General features: G+C 38.7%; 1 protein-coding gene across 1 annotated transcript in view; it reads left to right on the top strand.

The window, feature by feature from the left end:
* NBEA (neurobeachin) overlaps positions 1–19,446 on the top strand; it is an 853,790-nt gene that overhangs the window by 383,722 nt on the left and 450,622 nt on the right. Inside the window, 2 exon segments of the mRNA XM_030563353.1 lie at positions 10,808–10,962; positions 15,505–15,631. Coding sequence (XP_030419213.1) covers positions 10,808–10,962; positions 15,505–15,631 — 282 coding nt within the window.

A 19,446-nucleotide genomic window follows, 5' to 3' on the forward strand; every position in this document is an offset into this window, starting at 1 on the left:
AGTGGCCAGGACTGGCACATTTAATTTCAGAAAGGAGAACTACACAAAAATGAGGAGGTTAGTGAAACAGAAATTAAAAGGTTCAGTACCAAAAGTAAAATCCCTGGAAGCTGCTTGCAAACTTTTGAACGACACCATAATAGAGGCTCAACTTAAATGTATACTCCAGTTTAAAATACATAAAGAACCAAGAAAGAGCCACCACGGTAAAACAACGAAGTAAAAGAAGCAGAGAGAGGCAAAAAGACATCCTTGAAAAAGATAAATCCTAAATCCTAATAAGGAAAATAGAAAAAAGCATGAAGTCTGGCAAATGAAATATAAAAATATAATTAGAAAGATCAAAAATGAATTTGAAGAACAGCTAACCAAAGACTCCAAAAGTAATAGCAAACTTTTTTTAAATACATCAGAAGCAGAAAGCCTGCTAAACAACCAGTGGGGCCACTGGACGATCAAGATGCTAAAGGAGCACTCAAAGATAAGGCCATTGCGGAGAAACGAAATGAATTCTTTGCATCGGTCTTCACTGTTGATGAAGTTATTGGGCAACAAAATGGCAAATGAAAAATAATGTGGATAAATGTCAAGTAATGGACATTGGAAAAAAATAACCCCAACTATACATACAATATGATGGGGGATAATTTAGCTACAAGAAGTCAGGACAAAGATCTTGAAGTCATCGTGGACAGTTCTCTGAAGATGTCCATGCAGTGTGCAGAGGTGGTCAAAAAAGCAAACAGGATGTTAAGAATCATTAAAAAGGGGATAGAGAATAAGACTTATAATATATAATTGCCCTTATATAAATCAATGGTACGCCCACATCTCAAATACTTCATACAGATGTGGTCTCCTCATCTCAAAAAATATACTGGCACTAGAAAAGGTTCAGAAAAGGGCAACTAAAATGATTAGAGGTTTGGAATGTGTCCCATATGAGGAGAGATTAAAGAGGCTAGGACTCTTCAGCTTGGAAAAGAGGAGACTAAGGGGGGATATGATAGAGGTATATAAAATCATGAGTAATGTGGAGAAAGTGGATAAGGAAAAGTTATTTACTTATTCCCATAATACAAGAACTAGGGGTCACCAAATGAAATTAATAGGAAGCAGGTTTAAAACAAATACAAGGTCTCTTACCAAAGGTTTTTAAGCAAAATAAGCAGTCATGGGGTAAGAGGGAAGGTTCTTTCATGGACTGATAATGGTTAAAAGATAGGAGACAAAGGGTAGGAATAAATGGTCCGTTTTCAGAATGGAGAGAGGTAAATAGTGGTGTCCCCCAGGGATCTGTACTGGGCCCAGTGCTGTTCAACATATTCATAAACGATCTGGAAAAAGGAGTAAACAGTGAGGTGGCAAAATTTGCAGTTGATACAAAACTCCTCAAGATAATTAAGTCCCAGGCAGATTGCGAAGAGCTACAAAAGGATCTCACAAAACTGGGTGACTGTGCAACAAAATGACAGATGAAATTTAATGTTGATAAATGCAAAGTAATGCACATTGCAAAACATAATCCTAACTATACATATAAAATGATGCGATCTAAATTAGCTGTTACCACTCAAGAAAGAGATCTTGGTGTCATTGTGGATAGTTCTCTGAAATCATCTGCTTAATGTTCAGTGGCAGTCAAAAAACCGGAACAGAATGTTGGGAATCATCAAGAAAGGGATAGATAATAAGACAGAAAATATTATATTGCCTCTATATAAAGCCATGGTATGCCCACACTTTGAATACTGTATTTAGATGTGGTTGTCCCATCTCAAAAAAGATGTATTGGAAAAGGTTCAGAAAAGAGCAACAAAAATGATTAGGGGTACGGAACGGATTCCATATGAGGAGAGATTAATAAGACTGGGACTTTTCTGCTTGGAAAAGAGGCCACTAAAGGGGGATATGATAGAGGTCTATAAAATCATGAGTGATATAGAGAAAGTAAATAAGGAAGTGTTATTTACTCCTTCTCATAATACAAGAACAAGGAGCCACCAAATGAAATTAATAGGTAAGTTTAAAACACAAGAAATTATTTTTTCACATAACACACTGTCAACCTCTGGAACTCCTTGCCAGAGGGAATTGTGAAAGCCAATATTATAACAGGGTTCAAAAGGAGATAGATTCATGGTCCGTCAATGGCTCTTAGACAGGATGGGCAGGAATAGCGTCCTTAGCCTCTGTTTGCCAGAAGCTGGGATTGGGTGACAGAGCATGAATCACTTGATGATAACCTGTCTGTTCATTCCCTTTGGGGCACCTTCCATTGGCTACTGTCAGAGGACAGGATACTGGGCTTGATGGACCTTTGGTCTGACCCAGTATGGCCATTGTTATGTCTTCCTGCTAGAAAGTTCCTAACCTGAAATTACTGAAGTTTTAAGTCATCTTGCTTTTGTGCCTTATGAATTTCTTTTTAAATTGTGTAATGAGTGCTGTAAACATTCCATACTTTGGATAGTCTTTTTAATAAGAAGCATTTCTGCATCTATATTTATGCAGAAATTTCTATCATATCTTGAAGTCCTGGAACAAATGAGAAAAGTCTGACATTTTTGCTGCTATTCAACATCATTCAGTTGGTTAGAATGCGAAATCATATCTTTTTGGGTAGGATAGCAGTATGCAGCTTGCGCACATGCCACAGATCTATTAATATCACAAGTACATTTATAAGTACTGAAGCTCCAGATTTTATAGGTGTTTAGGATTTGTTACACTCACACTGAATATATTAGCTTATTTTTTTCCTGACTTATTTTGTATCCTGCCTGTTTCATAACTTTCTTATACCCTTTTAAATTTATTTCTTCAGTGTTGTCACCACCCCTAGAGAAGTATACCTGATAAATTAATTTACGTGATATTAATCTCATTCCTGCTAATTTAACGAAAAACAAACAACCCTTCACCACCCACCCACCTTCACCACTTTATTTTGGATGTGCATTTCCACCCCATGCACATCCACCTTTATAACCTGATACAATCACCATTTATCATTATCCTTTGTTTATGGTCTTTCATATGTACCAGTACATAACAATATATGAATAAGAACTGTCTGAACACTTGGTGGCTAAAATTTTGCAGTTTGTCACTCCTGTATTTCCAATTTACCGAGCTTTATTCCATAGGCATGCAATGGTTTCTATGGTGCTCTTTTTACCCTGTTTTATCAGGCTGTGTTTGAATGTGCTAGCATGCCTAGAATTGCATGTCTTTATGCTTTGAGACACCTCTTTAGTGCCAAGTTCATTTAGAAATTCAGGAGGTGCTGAGTACTTTATCATATCAAGAAATATCAGCAGAAAAGAATTCTGTGGCACCTTATAGACTAACACACGTTTTGGAGCATGAGCTTTCGTGGGTGAATACCCACTTCTTCAGATGCATGTAGTGGAAATTTCCAGAGGCAGGTATATATATGTAAGCAAGCTAGAGATAATGAGGTTAGTTCAATAAGGGAGGATGAGGCCCTGTTCTAGCAGTTGAGGTGTGAAAACCAAGGGTGGAGAAACTGGTTTTGTAGTTGGCAAGCCATTCACAGTCTTTGTTTAATCCTGAGCTGATGGTGTCAAATTTGCAGATGAACTGAAGCTCAGCAGTCTAGTCCTGAAGGTTTTTTTGCTATGCCTACCTTCATGCCTCCAGCTTCCATCCCGGGCACATCACACGATCCATTGTCTACAGCCAAGCACTGAGGTACAACCGCATCTGCTCTAATCCTTCAGACAGAGACCAACACCTACAAAATCTCCACCAAACATTCTCACCAAAGTGGGGTCAGTCACAGGATTCTAAGTGTATGGGCCTGTAAAATGAAAGATGCTTAATGAGACACTGAATGATGTCAAAGGAACAGCTCGCCCTGGAGCTATAACTGGCCTAGGTGGACCTCGATTCTGATCCAGAATGGCAATTCCTATGTTTCAGTTCTGGACTGTTCTTTCCTTTCGTAAGTTTCCACAATCTTTTAATCTAGCATATCTTTTTATTTTCTCTGAGATCCTGTTTTGCCCATTTTAAGATCTCAGCAAATTTACCAGTCATACGCTCTGGAAGTTCCTGGGGATCTGAATTGTTTTAGAGAGTCCTGAAGACATTCACCTGAAAAAGTCCCACTGGCTGCAAGATATAAAAAGAACAGCTGGCCCAGCAGACACTTCAGGATCTTACAAGATCTTTGTTGACAATATAGAGGAAAGACCCATTTGGGAGCACCATAATGGAGCATATGATCCAGTAACCAGAATGAAGCATTTAAATTATGGTACATGTCAGAAGATATTTCCTCTTCTCACTGCATCACTAAACAGATTCTGGGTGTGATTTTGAAAAGTGCTCACTTTTGGCCTCTCTCTGCTCCCATAGCAGCTAATTGCAAAACTCTTATTGTCTTCAGTGGGAGCAAAGTTAGGCCAACACCAAGCACTTTTCAATGTCACACCTTTAAAGTGCAAGGGAGGCCTACTGTGCAGTCTAGGCCTGGAAGGAGATGAAACAAACTGGGCCTCTGACAATGCTGATACACTGCCCTGTTTTATTTTATATAGGTTCTTATACTGCTCTCATGACTACAGTATTTGAGTGCCTTCCAGTGATGCATTAAGCAATGTGACTAACATCTACCACAGGGGCGGGCAAACTTTTTGGTCTGAGAGCTGTATCATGTTTCAGTAATTGAATGGAGGGCCAGTTAGGGGAGGCTGTGCCTCTTCAAACAGCCAGGCATGGCCCAGCCCCCACCTTTTGTCCACCCCCTGATGACCCCCCCCCAGACTCCTGCCCCCTCCAACCCTCTCCTGTTCCCTGTCCCCGGAACCCACACCCTGACTGCCCCCTGCCGTCCCATCCAACGGCCCCTCCTTCCTGACTGCCCCCTGGGACCCCTATCCCAATTCAACCACCCTCTGACCACCCTGACCCCTATCCACACCCCCCACCCTCTGACCACCCCACCCCCTGACCATCACCCTGATCTCTCCTGCCCTCTGTCCAGCCCCTCACCCCATTCCCTGCCCTCTTACTGCGCTGCCTGGAGCGCTGGTGGTGCTACAGCGGCGCTGGGTGACTAGAGCCAGCCAGCCATGCCACCGTGCAGCACAGAGCACTGGGTCAGGCTGGGCTTTGCAGCTGTGCTGCCCCAGGAGCTCTCAGCCCTGTAACCCAGAGCATTGTGCTGGTGGCACTGTGAGCTGGGGCTGTGGGGGAGGGGGAACAGCAGGGGAGGGGCCAGGGGCTTGGCTCCTGGGCCAGGAGCTCAGGGGCCAAGCAGGAGAGTCCCATAGTCCAGATATGGCCTGTGGGCCGTAGTTTGCCCTCCTCTGATCTACCATGTGGTTTGTTCCTTTGCTTATCCTCTCTCCAGTGGGAAAATTGTGTATACATTGTGTTATTGTGGTAGGATTTTGGTAGGGGGTTGTGTGTGTGTGTGTGTGTGTGTGTGTGTTTAAATGTACATACAGCTTACAGTTTGTTAGACAATGCTAGGTTGCATAGCTGCAGGAGCAGATGTTGAGGTTAGTAATAGCCTTTAATTCCTATGGGAGTTTGTCCCACAGTCTCAGACCACATGCCAAGAAAGTTCAGGCTTCTGCACAGATTAGCTTTATCCTTACAGCAGGAAGTTCCATTAAGGAAGAGTGGAGTTATTGGACATGGTCCATGACCCAGACCTTTCAATTTAGATAGGCTAAGCCCAGGCCATTGAGTACTTAAGACTGAGACCTTAAACATGTCTCAGTATTCTATGGGAAGCCAGCATGGGGCATTTTCATAGACACCTAGAGCATTACTCATGGATGCTGCTATGTGAGAGCTTACCATCAGCAAATGCGTCTTCTCTTCACATAGATGAGAAGGAGACAGGGAGCTGTAACCATGTCTGGGACTCCTGTTCTGCAATAGATACTGTTGGGTGGGAGTGGTGAAGACTGTTGTTCAGCAGAGGGAGAAGCTGAATGGTCCTGGGACCTGTGGTAAGACCCCTGTCTTGTGTGAAATCAAGAGCTCCTGACCCACTTTGAAAACAAAATAATCAAAAACAGAGAGCCTTGAAGACACAGGAAATGGCATCTGATCTTAGAACACGATCACTGCCTCTGTCTGGATGAAATTTGGATTGAACATACAATTCAAAGCTATAGAGACTGAAGAACATGCATCCTTCTACCTTTGAAAAGTGACCACTGCCCCAGATGACCAACATTTAGTGAGGGACACCTGGCCACTTCTTAACTAAGACTTATGCTGCTTGTACTTCTATGCCTTCATCACCATAGTATTAGAGTATTTTCCAGGCTTTTGTGGATCTACTCTCACAACATCCCTGTGAATTAGGGCAATATTGCCTGTTTACAAATGGTGAACTGAGGCACAGAGAGATGGTTCAGAGCCCAAGTAGGAAATCTATTTACCGAGGAAGGGAACCCAGATCTCCTGAGCTGCCAGTCAGTCTATTAACCACATGACTATTTTTTATCTTGCTTTCAAAGAAGACATCAGTTGATGTGCAGAGCATTGCATCCTCATCCTGATCAGACAATCTTTTCCTCTTAGCTGATATTTGAGCTCTTTCCCACTTCTTAGCAAGCAAAAGGCCCAATTTTGATTGCCCGCCATAGAATGTGTGTTCCCATCTACCTTCTTAAAACTTCTAATGGAAAATCCTACTAAGCCAAGAAGTTAAGTCTCACAGATGTAACGGCATGCTGGGTAGAAACACTCCCTTCCCGCTCTTTGTGCCACAGATTATAGAGATTCTTAGATGATCTGTCACAGAAAAAACATGAAGGATAGATACTCAACACCAGAGCAGAAAACACTTACAGATATGGAGAGGGAAAGGCACAACCAATACTTTACATTTCTATGCCTTCTCTGTGGAACTATCGTGGCCTATTTTTACAGAAATAATCATGCATGTCTGAGATGGCAACTCTAGTCTCCAGCTTTCAATGATCACATTCAGATGGCATGCAGCACCCTTTCTCAGAACATGGCACAGGAAATCTGATTCTCCACTGACAACTCTGACACATAATGGCCCTGGATAATAAAGGATAGCTAACAAGTTGATAGTGGGATGCTAACAAGTTGATACTACTATCAGGTCTGTTGACCCTATGGTCAGTGTCATTGAAAGACAGTGGTCTGTCTGTCACCCACATTTACTCAGGCTTGGTACTAATGAAACCAACTCTTGATGCAACCTATCTCTCCAGTACTACCCAGTTTCTAATCTTCTGTTCTAAGCAAGATGACTGAGAAGTTAGCAAATCACTATCTCCAAGTGCACCTGACACCTGTCAGCATTCCCAGATGAGTTTTAGGTTTAAATGAGGCACAGAGACAGCACAGAGAACACTGCTTAATGACTTCTGTTTGACGTAGACAGTAAACAAACATCCATTCTAATTTTATTTGACTCTCTACACTTAGACACACTATACATGGAGTTTCCTAAAACTCTATTCTCTTCTGTATCCTACTTGATCTCTAAGTCAAACCATTGGAAGCAGGCCTTTTTAAAAAGAGTCCTTTGAGACTATTGTAGTTTGATTAAAAATCCGTCTCCCTTTTTGTCAGCAGGGAAGGGTGTACTCCCCAACCAGAAAGTTGAACTGTCCCGAATAAAAACAAATTCTGAGGTGGAATATATTAAAGTTTTTTGTTTTTTTTTGCAAGGGGAGGTGAAATATTGGTCTATAAGTTTACCTTGGACCTCATTTATTTAATAAATGAAAATTGGAGATCTAGCTACACTTTCTTCTTAAAACACACTTTTTTCTGAAAGAGTCTTGTCAGGTTTACTAAGAAATATACTGAGAAATCCTTACTAAAAGCACTTTCTGAAGTGCGGAACTATAGCCAGGAAGCTGACATCTTACCCTAAATAGCTACATTCTTTTGTTCTTTTATTTCAATACTACAATATTATGCCTATTTTACTTGAAAAATGAAGTACATGTGTTCAGAAAAAAAGCATGTGAGTATAATGAAAATGATAAGCATCTTTTTTTTCTTTTTCTTGCATTTAAAAATCCCTTCTGTTTCACATTTGTTCTTCACTTTCTAGTTCTGTTGTGAATCAAGGGCCACAAAAATAGTCTTTCTGTAAAATGAAGAGAGAGACATTAAAAGTAGACAGATTTCATTTCTGCCAGACAGAGACCTCTTGTTAAGAAAAGCACTGTTTAAATATCCCTTTGGTATTTTCCTTTTTTAATTTTGAACTGCATATATCAGGCCATTTACTTACAGATAGGATGAAGACAAATACTGTCTTCAGATGTGATGCATATGTACTTGTATCACTACAATAATCACTGCTTATATGTGGTCTATACATGCTTTTTTTGAAAGTTTATGAAGTCTCAATATTGCAACAATCTTTTTTGTTATAAATTTTAAATTTATAAATTTAATTCTAAATTAATAAAATTAAGTATATTATATACACTGTGGGCTTGAATCTTACTGTCTTGCACGTTGTGTTTTCAGTTTGCTCTCAAGAGTGCCACGGAGCAAAGTGGATATAAAACACCACGTCAAGTGTGAATGCAGAACTCTGACTGGTACATTTACACTGCTTTTTATAGGTATAGTTGACTGCATCAGGTGCAAGGCAGTGGAGAATCAGGTCCCATATTCAGATATTGTCTATAATAACTATAATTTTGATGGCTTTGATAAGACCGTCTAATGGCATCTATTCAATTTCAGTTTCATCTAAGATTGTAGAGATGTGCACTTGCAGTATGTACTGCATTGCCACAATAATTGCAGTATTTGCACTTATAAAGTATTTTGAAAATGCAAAGTGCTATAAAGACACTAATGACAATTATTAGACTACACAACATCCTTGTGAAAGAGGAGATATTTCCATTTTACAGGTGTTGCAATTGAAACAGATTAATTGAGATTCTCATGACCATAAAGTGGTAAGACCTGGATTAGAATTTTGAAGTTCTTAGCTCTCAATGTCATGCTTGATCAACGAGACTGCACTAGCAATAAAAGTTAAGAAAATATTTAAGTATAATTATACCTATTTTGCTTCACTCTTCACTAAAAAAGTTAGTGGTGATCATGTACTCAAAACAATTAATATTAACAACAAGGGAGAACGAACCAAAATAGGGAAAGAACAGGTTAAAGAATATTTAGATAAGCTACATGTATTCAAGTCATCATGGCCTGATGAAGTTCATCCTAAGGTACTTAAGGAACTAGCTGAAGCAATGTTGGAACCATTTGTAATTATCTTATGAGGAATGGATGAAGTTCTAGAGGACTGGAGAAGGGCTAACATAGTACCTGTCTTTAAAAAGGTGAACAAAAAGGACCTGGGGAATTACAGATCAGTCAGCCTAATTTGGATTCTAGGACAGATACTGAAACAAATTATTAAACAATCAGTTTGTAAGCACCTAAAGGACAGTAGGGATTATAAGGAATAGCCAGCGTGGATTTGTCAAGAACAAATCAAGCCAAACCAACCTAATTTCCTTCTTTGACAGAGTTACTGGCCTAATGCTTAGGGAGAATCAGTAAACATGATGTATCTTGATTTTAGTGAGGCTTTTAACACAATTCTATGTGATATTCTCGTAGGAAAACTAGGGAAATGCACTCTAGATTAAATTACTATAAGGCAACTTGTTGAAAAACTGTACTCAAAGAGTAGTTATCAATGGTTTGCCGCCAAACTGGGAGAGTATCTAGAAGGGTCTCATGGGTCTGATACTTTTCGGTATTTTCATTTGTACTTGGATAATAGAGTGTAGAATGTTTATAAAATATGTAGTTGACACCAAGATGGGGGTGAAGGGTTGCTATCACTTCGGAGAACAGGATTAGAATTCAAAGTGACCTTGAAAAATTGGAAAATTGGTTTGAAATCAACAATATAAAATTCAATAAAGACAAGTGTAAAGTACTTCACCGAGGAAGGAAAAATCAGATGTACAGCTACAAAATGGGGAAAAACTGGTTGGGTGGTATTACTCCTGAAGAAGATCTGGGGGTTGTAGTGGATCATAAATCGAACACAAGTCAACAATGTGATGCTGTTGTAAGAAAGGTTAATATCATTCTGGGGTATATTAACAGCAGAGTCATATGTATGACATGGGAGGTAATTGTTTCACTCTATTTGGCACTGGTGAGGCCTCAGCTGAAGCAGTGTTTCCAATTCTGGATGCCATACTTTAGGAAAAATGTGGACAAATTGAAAAGAGTCCAGAGGAGAACAACAAAAATGATAAAAAGTTTTTAAAAACCTGACCCAGAAGGAAAGTTTAACAAAAAACAGGGCATGTTTAGTCTTGAGAAAAGAAGGCTGGGGGGGACCTGATAACTCTTCAAGGAGGACCTGTCCCCTATAATTGTTAAATTGTTGATCAATCATTCTCCTCATGTACTGAATGTAGAAGTAGTAGTAATGGTCTTAATCTGCAACAAAGGAGATTTACTTTGTGTTAGGAAAAGCTTTCCAACTATAAGGGTGGTTTAACCTCTGGAATAGGGTTTCAAGGGAAGTTTTGGAATTCCCATCATTGGAGGTTTTTAAGAACAAGTTGGATAAATACCTCTCAGGGAGGATCTAAATTTACCTTGTCCTGCCTCAGCACAAGGGTCATGGACTTGATGACTTTTCAAGGCCTCTTCCAACCCTACATTTGTATGACTCTTTGTTTATTTCTTATCAAAAGTGGTTAAAATAAAAACAAACCCCAGTGTTACTCCTTTGTGGTGTTGTATTAAGTTGCCATTTCTTTCTCTGCAGGAGTGTTGTTGTACCTGTAAAGAAACCGCCTCCAGGTAGTCTAGCTGTTACCACAGTTGGAGCTGCCACTGCTGGAGGTGTTCTGCCCCCGGGTACTACACCAAACATATTTGCTGCTACAGGAGCTACACCAAAAAGTATGATTAATACAACAGGTATCGTCCTTAAATATTTTTGTGAACCTCATCTTTTTCTTTGTGTTGTATTTTTCCTTCAGTTGTCTCCTTTCTATTATTATTATAATTGAGCTTTCAATTGAGGTATATCTTTTTGTCTTCTAAGAAGGACATAATTTCCTCTTGCTCTATGTGTAACCCCACCATTATTGTTTAAGAAAATTATTCAACCTTATATGGATGAATTATAGTCCTAATGATGTCTTAGAAGCATAGAGGATTACAACAGAAATGAGTGAGTTTCCCCATTTCCTCCTCCTCTCTCCTGTGATAGCATATTTGTAGGGGATATACACAGTTAATGCTAGTAGATATTCGCTATTTAACACCCCAAGAAGGCAAAAACCCTACTACATTGCTGCTAATATACCCTAGAATGGAAGAGGGAATGTATTCCGTCTTGACCCCAAATCTATTTATTAGTATTTGTGAATAAAAGTCATAATGGTTTTCTGTCATAAGGCCTTTCAATGAATACCCACCAATGTTAACATGAATCATTCTTCGAGTAACAGTTTAATTTCACCTTGGAGATGACCTATAAAGATTTAAAAAGAGAGGTAGGGGACTGTTTGTTTCTTTATACTTAGGATTGCCAACTTTCTATTTGCAGAAAACTGAACGCCCTTGCCCTTCCCTGTCCTTTCCCTGAGGCCTTGCCTCTGCCCCACCCCTTCTCCAAGACCATGCCCCCCTGTACATTTCATCTCCCCTCATTATGTTGCTTGTTCTCCCCCACCCTTGCTCATTCACTCATATTTTCCGGGGTTGGACTGCAAGATGGGGTGAGGGCTCCGGCTGGGGGTGTGGGCTCTGGAGTGGGGCAGGGAATGAGCAGTTTGGAGTGCAGGAGGGGGCTCCGGGCTGGGACAGGAGGTTGGTATGTGGGAGGGGATTCAGGGTGCAGGCTTCAGGTAGCGCTCACCTGAGGTGGCTCCCAAAAGCGGTGACATTTCTCTCTGGCTCTTAAGTGGAAGCGTGGCCAGGTGGCTCCATGTACTGACCCTGCCTGCAGGCGCTGCCTCTGCAACTCCCATTGGCTGTGGTTCCCAGCCAATGGGAGCTGCGGAGACAGCACTTGGGGTGGAGACAGTGCACAAAGGTCCCGTGGTTGCCCCTACACCTAGGTGCCAGAAGGAGAGGCCAGCAGCTTCCTGGGAGCTGGGTGGAGCAGGGCAGGCACCCTGCCTGCCCCACTGTGGTCAGCCAACTGGACTTTCAACGACCTGGGCAGCAGTGCTGACCGGAGCCGCCACGATCCCTTTTCAGCCAGGCGTTCCTATCTAAAACTGGATGCCTGGCAACCCTGGTTACTATGCTATAAGGAAGGCCTTTGAGGGGTGGGGCTTTAATTTTTATTTGTTACATTAAAAGTTCAGAGGCTGCCTACGCTGGAAGAATCTATGGATGACAGGAGACTGGGTAGGATTATGATATCACAAATATCAGAGCAATGACATAGAATTGAGAGAGGAAGTTATTGATAGTTGAGAGTTAGTTCCATGATATAACATTCCTCAACTTCATTCAAGGGTTGAGAAAAATAAAATCTGTTGAGGGGGAAGAGGGCTGAAATCTTCCTAGCATTCTTTCTGCTTCATAAAATAAAATAGGATATGCACTTATTTTTTCCTTTGCTGATCACCTTTAACTCTCGCTTACAGGACTTTGCCCATAGAAATGTTAATTAATCTTTGGAGGAAAAAAAATTGCTCTATAAATTAATTAAATTAACACTTTTGTAAACATTTCTATTTGTTTGCCTGTTTCTGTTTAGTTCAAGTTCTGTTTGTAATCCCCTCATATACCATAAGACAGTCCTATATTAAAGTTTTTTCTCTAAATGATATTTTACGCCTCAGATCTTCTCATCGTTACTTTAAGCACTCCATACCTTAAATCAACTGAATAGCTCTTCTTTGTATAGTGATTGCTATTAAGAAAGCACAACGATTCTAAGTACAGTACAGGGAAATACTGTGGTATCAGATGCCTGCACCTTCTGTGTATTCTTTTTATCATACCCCTTTTTGTCTAGCAGACTTGGCATAGCAGATTTTTGGGAAAGTATTGACTGGAAAATATTTCAGCCAATTTTACCCATTTAATTTCTCAGAACTACAAATGTTCTGAGCTTCTTAACTGATCTTTGGGTACGGTAGTTTGTTTCCATTTTGGGCTTATTCCTTTTTGTAAAGCTTTTTATGCCTGAATTCACCTGAATATTTATTCTAACTCTCTGATCTCTGCAAATAGTTTAAAAGCTGTTCTTTGCCTCCCTCCATTTCCAAAAGGTAGAACTTAATTTCCATGTTTTAAAAAGTGTATATGTGGCAATGATAAATTGCAAATCAGAAGCTGTTGGATATATCTAACGCATTGAAAATATAAACATGTTGCTTCAATTGAGAGTCAAGTCATGATTTTTTTTGTTTGTTTGCTTTGGGGCTTTGTGGGGGGGTTGCTTTGTTTCTGTCATTTAATTAGCTGAAGGGTGGGATTTACAGTTCAGGTGATTCAGTAATATACCTGCAGTAATTAATATAATGAATTATATGGTTCTATTCTTGAGGCAAATACTACATTGTAAAATGAACTAAGCAATAGTTTACTGAGATGGAGAAAATGCTATTCAGTCATTTAGAGACACTAGATATCCCCCCACATCCTCTATTTCTTGTAGTTTTTACAATATGCCACAAATGTCCCATGGATATAACTTCATCTTAGAAAAGTATTCTTCACTAAGGTCTTTTGGACAATTATTTAAAAAACAAAATATTAAAACAAGCTGTCACATTCCAAATCATCATGTCACAGTCAAAATCCGATTATCACCACTGTCACAGGGCAAGCTTAGATTTTAGACCTCTATTAGTATGTCTGAAGTGCACCCTTTTGGCGACAGATTTCAGTACCTTGACTCCTCTCTTCAGTGTACCCATGCACTCCTACCACTCTTTGGCTGGATTTCTGGGCACAGCCATCCTGTTTCCAAACTGTCTTAACAGGACATGCCCAACTGGGTTTGACATCTGCAACCCCTTTTCCTCTGGCAGCCTGTGACAGTGACTAATTATAGTAAAAACAGATTCTTGAAAACAAAGCATTTTTTATTTATCCAAAGGGTATATAGCAGGCAGAGCAAAGGGTAAAAACAATAAAGGCCTATTTTCCCTTATCGAAACCTTAATGTTTCCTTGAAAGCTTTTGTAACTTCTTTTCATCCCAGTTACCTTCACCTCTGGGATGGGAGAGACAGCCTGCTTACTGCCATTTCTATGTTTCTGTTAGCATCTCCTTCCTGTACAGCTTCTGACAACCCACCTTCCTTTTTTAGGGCAACATCTTTTAGGATTTTAATATCCCCTTTGATCCTAAACTCAGGTCTGGAATGAAGCAAACCTTTCCAGGCTGGTTGAAGTCAGGTAGGGATGTTCCCCAATTAATAGCTTCTCCATTGTTTCCTCAAGGGCCATTGGTATTCTCTTAAGAGTGTATCTTACCTTTGTCATTGTTTACTTTCCTCCCATATAAGCTCTTTTGAGTTAGGTCCTTCCAGTCAGGCAAGAGAATACCAAGGAGGTAAACTGAGGTGCATATAGGATCAGGGATTTGGAGCTGTGCTCCGGCTCTGCTCCAGGCAAAAACCTGCAGCTCCACTGCTCCAAGCTCAAGCTCCGGGCTCCACTCCAAAGCCCTGTATAGGATGACCAGACAGCCAGTGTGAAAAAATAAGGACAGGGTATATGAGTGATGTAGTAGGGTCCTATATAAGAAAAAGCTCCTAGTATCAGGATGTTTGGTCACCCTAGGTGTATGTGATACTTATTTAATACACACACACACACACCTCACAAACTTATAATGAATATGGCTTTATCATTCTGATGATAGCTTGTCTCATACAATGGTGTGGAAATATTTTAGCCTGTGGAATTTATTTTTAGGATCATTGAGAACAAGAGGTAAGACTCATTTTTATTTTGTTTCTTTTTCTCCAGAACTGCTATTTAATGTTTGTAAAAGGGCTTTTGAGAATGAAAAGTGCTATATAAAATATTAATATGTAGCTTTGCAGAGTTAATCACTCATCTATAAAAATAATTAAATCAGCAGTGAAATTAGGAGGAAGGAACATTTTTCTTTTGAACCTTTTTTAAATTATATATATTTGTGATTTTCAGGCCATTTCATTTTATGTTTCATTGTACTTTCATCTGTGGTTTCCCTTCATTTTTATGTTAAAATACATTCTAATTTGTAACATACGACTGTCTAATTTAGCAGTAGACATAAATTAATTGTAAATATGCAGAGCAATGTCAAAAACTTATAGCCTCATTAGCATAGTGAATCATTCTGTTATTTATATGTTAAAGCTCTTAATTTTTTTAATAGATAAGATTTATTACTTATGTTTAAAATAGACTGACATGACAGGAAACACCACTGAATTTAAAATCTATAAAATTTGTATTTTTCAAACTGAAATAAAATCTAAATTTCTTTTGGTAACAGGTGCAGTGGATTCAGGATCTTCCTCTTCCTCTTCATCCTCTAGCTTTGTGAATGGTGCTACCAGTAAAAATCTTCCGGCTGTACAAACTGTTGCTCCAATGCCAGAAGATTCAGCTGAAAACATGAGGTGTGCATACTTTATAATTTTATTTTAGTTGTCTTTCTCATGGCACAACAAAATCACACAGGCAATAACCAAAATAATGCAAAAATGAAATTTATAAAATATCCTGGGAGGATGCAAAATAGTTATTAAAATAACTGAAACATACTGCTAGCCTTGAAGTGAGTTCAATTTTATATATTTATTTATTTTATTATTTTCTAGATATTGGCTTAATTAATCACAACACTGCAGTAGTGTTTTAAGTGGTGGTGATAGTCATATGGCGCAATGCATTAGCAGAAGGCCCTCAGAGACTATGGTGATGAGGGTAGTATAAGCACCTACATAGACTAGAATAGAATTATACTTCCACAACAAAATCCCAATTGATATTATACACCAATAAATGTACTAGTTTGGTATGTTAGAATGGGAGGAAGGCTGGTACAGTGATTGCAGCTATGGGCGATCTGGATTCAATTTCCTGCTTTTTCAGATATCCTTTGTGACCTGAGCAAATCCGTTAGAGTCTCTGTGCCCGACTTGCCTATCTGTGAAATGGGGATGATAATACTTCCCTACCTCACAGAGAAGTTATGAACTCTGATATATGTGAGGTCCTCAGATACAACAGCGATGACAACTATATGAGTATCTAAGATGGGCAGAACAGATAATCATGTCAAGATATGTTGTTAATATGATCTTCAACAAAACAATAGTTAATATAATCAATCATACAAAATAATATCTTTAAGTGCTAAAATGTTAGTGTTACATTTCACTGAAAAAATGTTGCTTTAAAATAAGTTGTTTAAAATAGTTTCAGGTGCTAATACTTTATTAAAAAGCGTTGACCAATGTTTTACAACATTTGTCTAAAGTTTTACCACATTTAATGTTGTTAATAAGAAAATTACATACAAAACTTCTAAAAGCCCACATTGCCAAGTAGAAACAGAAACCTTTGCAGAACAAATTACTCACCGTATAATAGAACGGATAAAACCAGTCTTTGAAGTGCTCAGATACCAAACTATGTCAAATCTTATAATTAAAGCTGGTCTTCTAAGGAGTTTATTTTTGAACCATTTTTAACCAGTGCAGCAGTTATAATGTTTTCTACTAGCACATTAGAAACAATATTGTTGCAATGCTTATTAAGAAACACTTTGGATCCAGAATATATCCTAGAACTTTATTTTTAACAAGAAATGAAGTGTTTTGACGTTATTGGAACAAAACAGTTTGATGCTATAGAAACAAAGTTATGGTTTTTATTATTCTAAAATGTTTGGAATTTCATTCCTGTGGGAAATTTCAAAATTTTGACTTTTCATTCTCATTTGGAATGAAAATAAATTTCAAAATGTTGGAATTTCCCATGGAACAGAAATTCCATGTTCTGACCAGTGCCAGTTCTAATGCTGCAGCTTTAAAACTGTTAGTATAACTGAAAAAGTAAGAGAAGCTTTTTTGTCACCACGTCAGAGCATTGGATCCATGTCCCCTACTTCCATCTATGTGCTGATTCTGAATGATAGTAGAGGCTGCTAGTCGTATTTTCTTTTAATTCTATGATTGATTCCTATGGGATTGTCCTGTCTTTTTTCACCGCTTATATGATTTGCCATAATAAAATCATTGTGCAAAGCAGTGAATGGAGGGAGAGCCTACTGACATAAACTGACTGGTTGTCTGGCTATGCTGAAAGAATGACAGGAGACATTAGATACGGGTATAGTAGGCCACAACTTCATTATTAGATGTCTGGGACTAACCCGGTGGATAAAATGCGCAGAGCAGGTGAAAACCCCCACAATTCACTGGAGTGGTGGAGGGAGAGAGTGCTTTTTCAATATACAGTATATATTATAGCAGCACCTAGAGGTTCCAAGGGTTCCAAATGGAATTGAGACCCCCATTGTGCTTGAAGCTGAATTTACATAGAAATAAGTCTCTGCTGCAAAGAACTTAAAATCTAAGTAGACAAGATTGAACTAGCTTGAGAGGGAGGGTGAAGTGAGTTGCCCAAGACCACAGATTGGAATAGAATCCAGACCTCCTGACTCCCAGTCCAGTGCTCTGTCAATTTAAACTAAAATACACTGGAATATAAGGTTGTTTGTTTAATTTTTCTTGTTGTTTAAAATGTGTATAAATGAGCTTATTGTAAGTCTTTGGCTCTTGTTTAGAGTTCTTGGAGAGCTATAGAAGTCACAAGGAATAGTTTCAGTACCTAAAAGCTGAATAACTGAATTGCCAGATGAAAAACAAATTATTGATTCTAGTGACTGATGACCACTGAAAGTTGTACATTTATGACGTGTTATTTCTGTGTAGAAAAGATAAAATTGTAGAACATCTACCAGGATGCAGCTTAGTCTCTTTGAGTCTGAAGTCCAACTGAGGATATAAATGCAAATGCAATGGCAGTCATCATTGTGTGTTGGAAAAATCTTCCATTTTAGTGAGTTGCACACTTTTTAGATTAAGTAGATTCTCTTGACTACCATTTAATACAGCATTGCTTTCTCCAAGTGTAAACTGGTGGATCTGCCATATAATAAATCCTTATTCAAAAAGTTAAGTTTTTTAGATAGAATTTTGGAGTCATTGTTAAGGAAACATATAGGTCTTGAGAATCTGGATTTTTATTTAGCTCAAAGCATATTGCAAAAGGAAATATTCCAGGACAGATGGTTAGTTTCCCTGGAGAGAGAGTACTCTGAATAAAAGTATATTTAATAAAAGCTGCCATAGCCATTCTTGGTAGGTTTAATCAACTCTGACAGGCAATCCATCTAAGCCTGGAAGTTGTACAGGTTGAGGTAAACTAACTGCATACCTAATTTTCTCCCCAGTTACTTTTCCATCTAGTAAAACCTTTAATACGGGTCACCTTTGTGTAGCTGGCATTTTGCCAGTTAGTCATTTAGTTTGTTTTTCTGTCTTCCTCTTTGGGATGTATAACCTTCTAGATAATTTAAAGAAAACCTCTTCAATCCTTCTTTGTGACTGTATGATTAAAATTGATTATTAATTGTAGAGGTGAATTTATTACATACTTCCTGTGTAATCAACCATACTAATAAGTAGTGGGGAAAAGGTTATCGAGTCTCTGCATTTAATAATCATTTTCATTTCAATCTAGTTGATTCTGTCTTAAAACATACATTTTCAGTCTAAATTTTCCAGACTTTCCCCCAAATTTCTGGGTTGTGTTTCTTTCAGTCTGCAAAATTAAGAAATTATTAATTATCAAACTTTAAAAGCTTCCTAGATTGTTACTGGGAAGCCTCCAGAGATGTGTTAATTTTGTGATTCAATATACTGTGGGCAGTAAATGTCTTGTCTATGTAAGGAGTAGATGTAATCTCCATATTTTATAATTTCCTATTATAATAAACTCTAAGTTAATAATGTTACATAGAGGAGAATGATCTGAGAAGGTTCTGTATTCTTATAAATCTATTCAAGTGACCAGTGGAATGCAGGTTATTGAGACTGTTTTGTTGATGCGTGAAATTAGTTCATTTTCTATAATGCCATCCTGAAGAGTTTTGTATGACCTATAACTAGAAATGGAGACCAGTGATTGGGAGAAAGCTTCAGTTACTTTTGATCATGGATAGGGAACTCAGTCCTCTGTACTACTTCAGGCAAATGTTTACTTATTCCACCTGCTGGCAGCAATTTGGGGTGCACTTTGGCTCCTGCTGAAGTCAATGACAAACCCCTATTCACTTCAAAGAGAGCAGGAACAGTCTCTTTATTAGTTGACCCACTTATTCAAACAGGGATCCTGTCTATCACATCTGTATACGTACTTTTGA

This window comes from Gopherus evgoodei, chromosome 1, assembly GCF_007399415.2.
Source record: "Gopherus evgoodei ecotype Sinaloan lineage chromosome 1, rGopEvg1_v1.p, whole genome shotgun sequence".
Lineage (NCBI taxonomy): Eukaryota > Metazoa > Chordata > Testudines > Testudinidae > Gopherus > Gopherus evgoodei.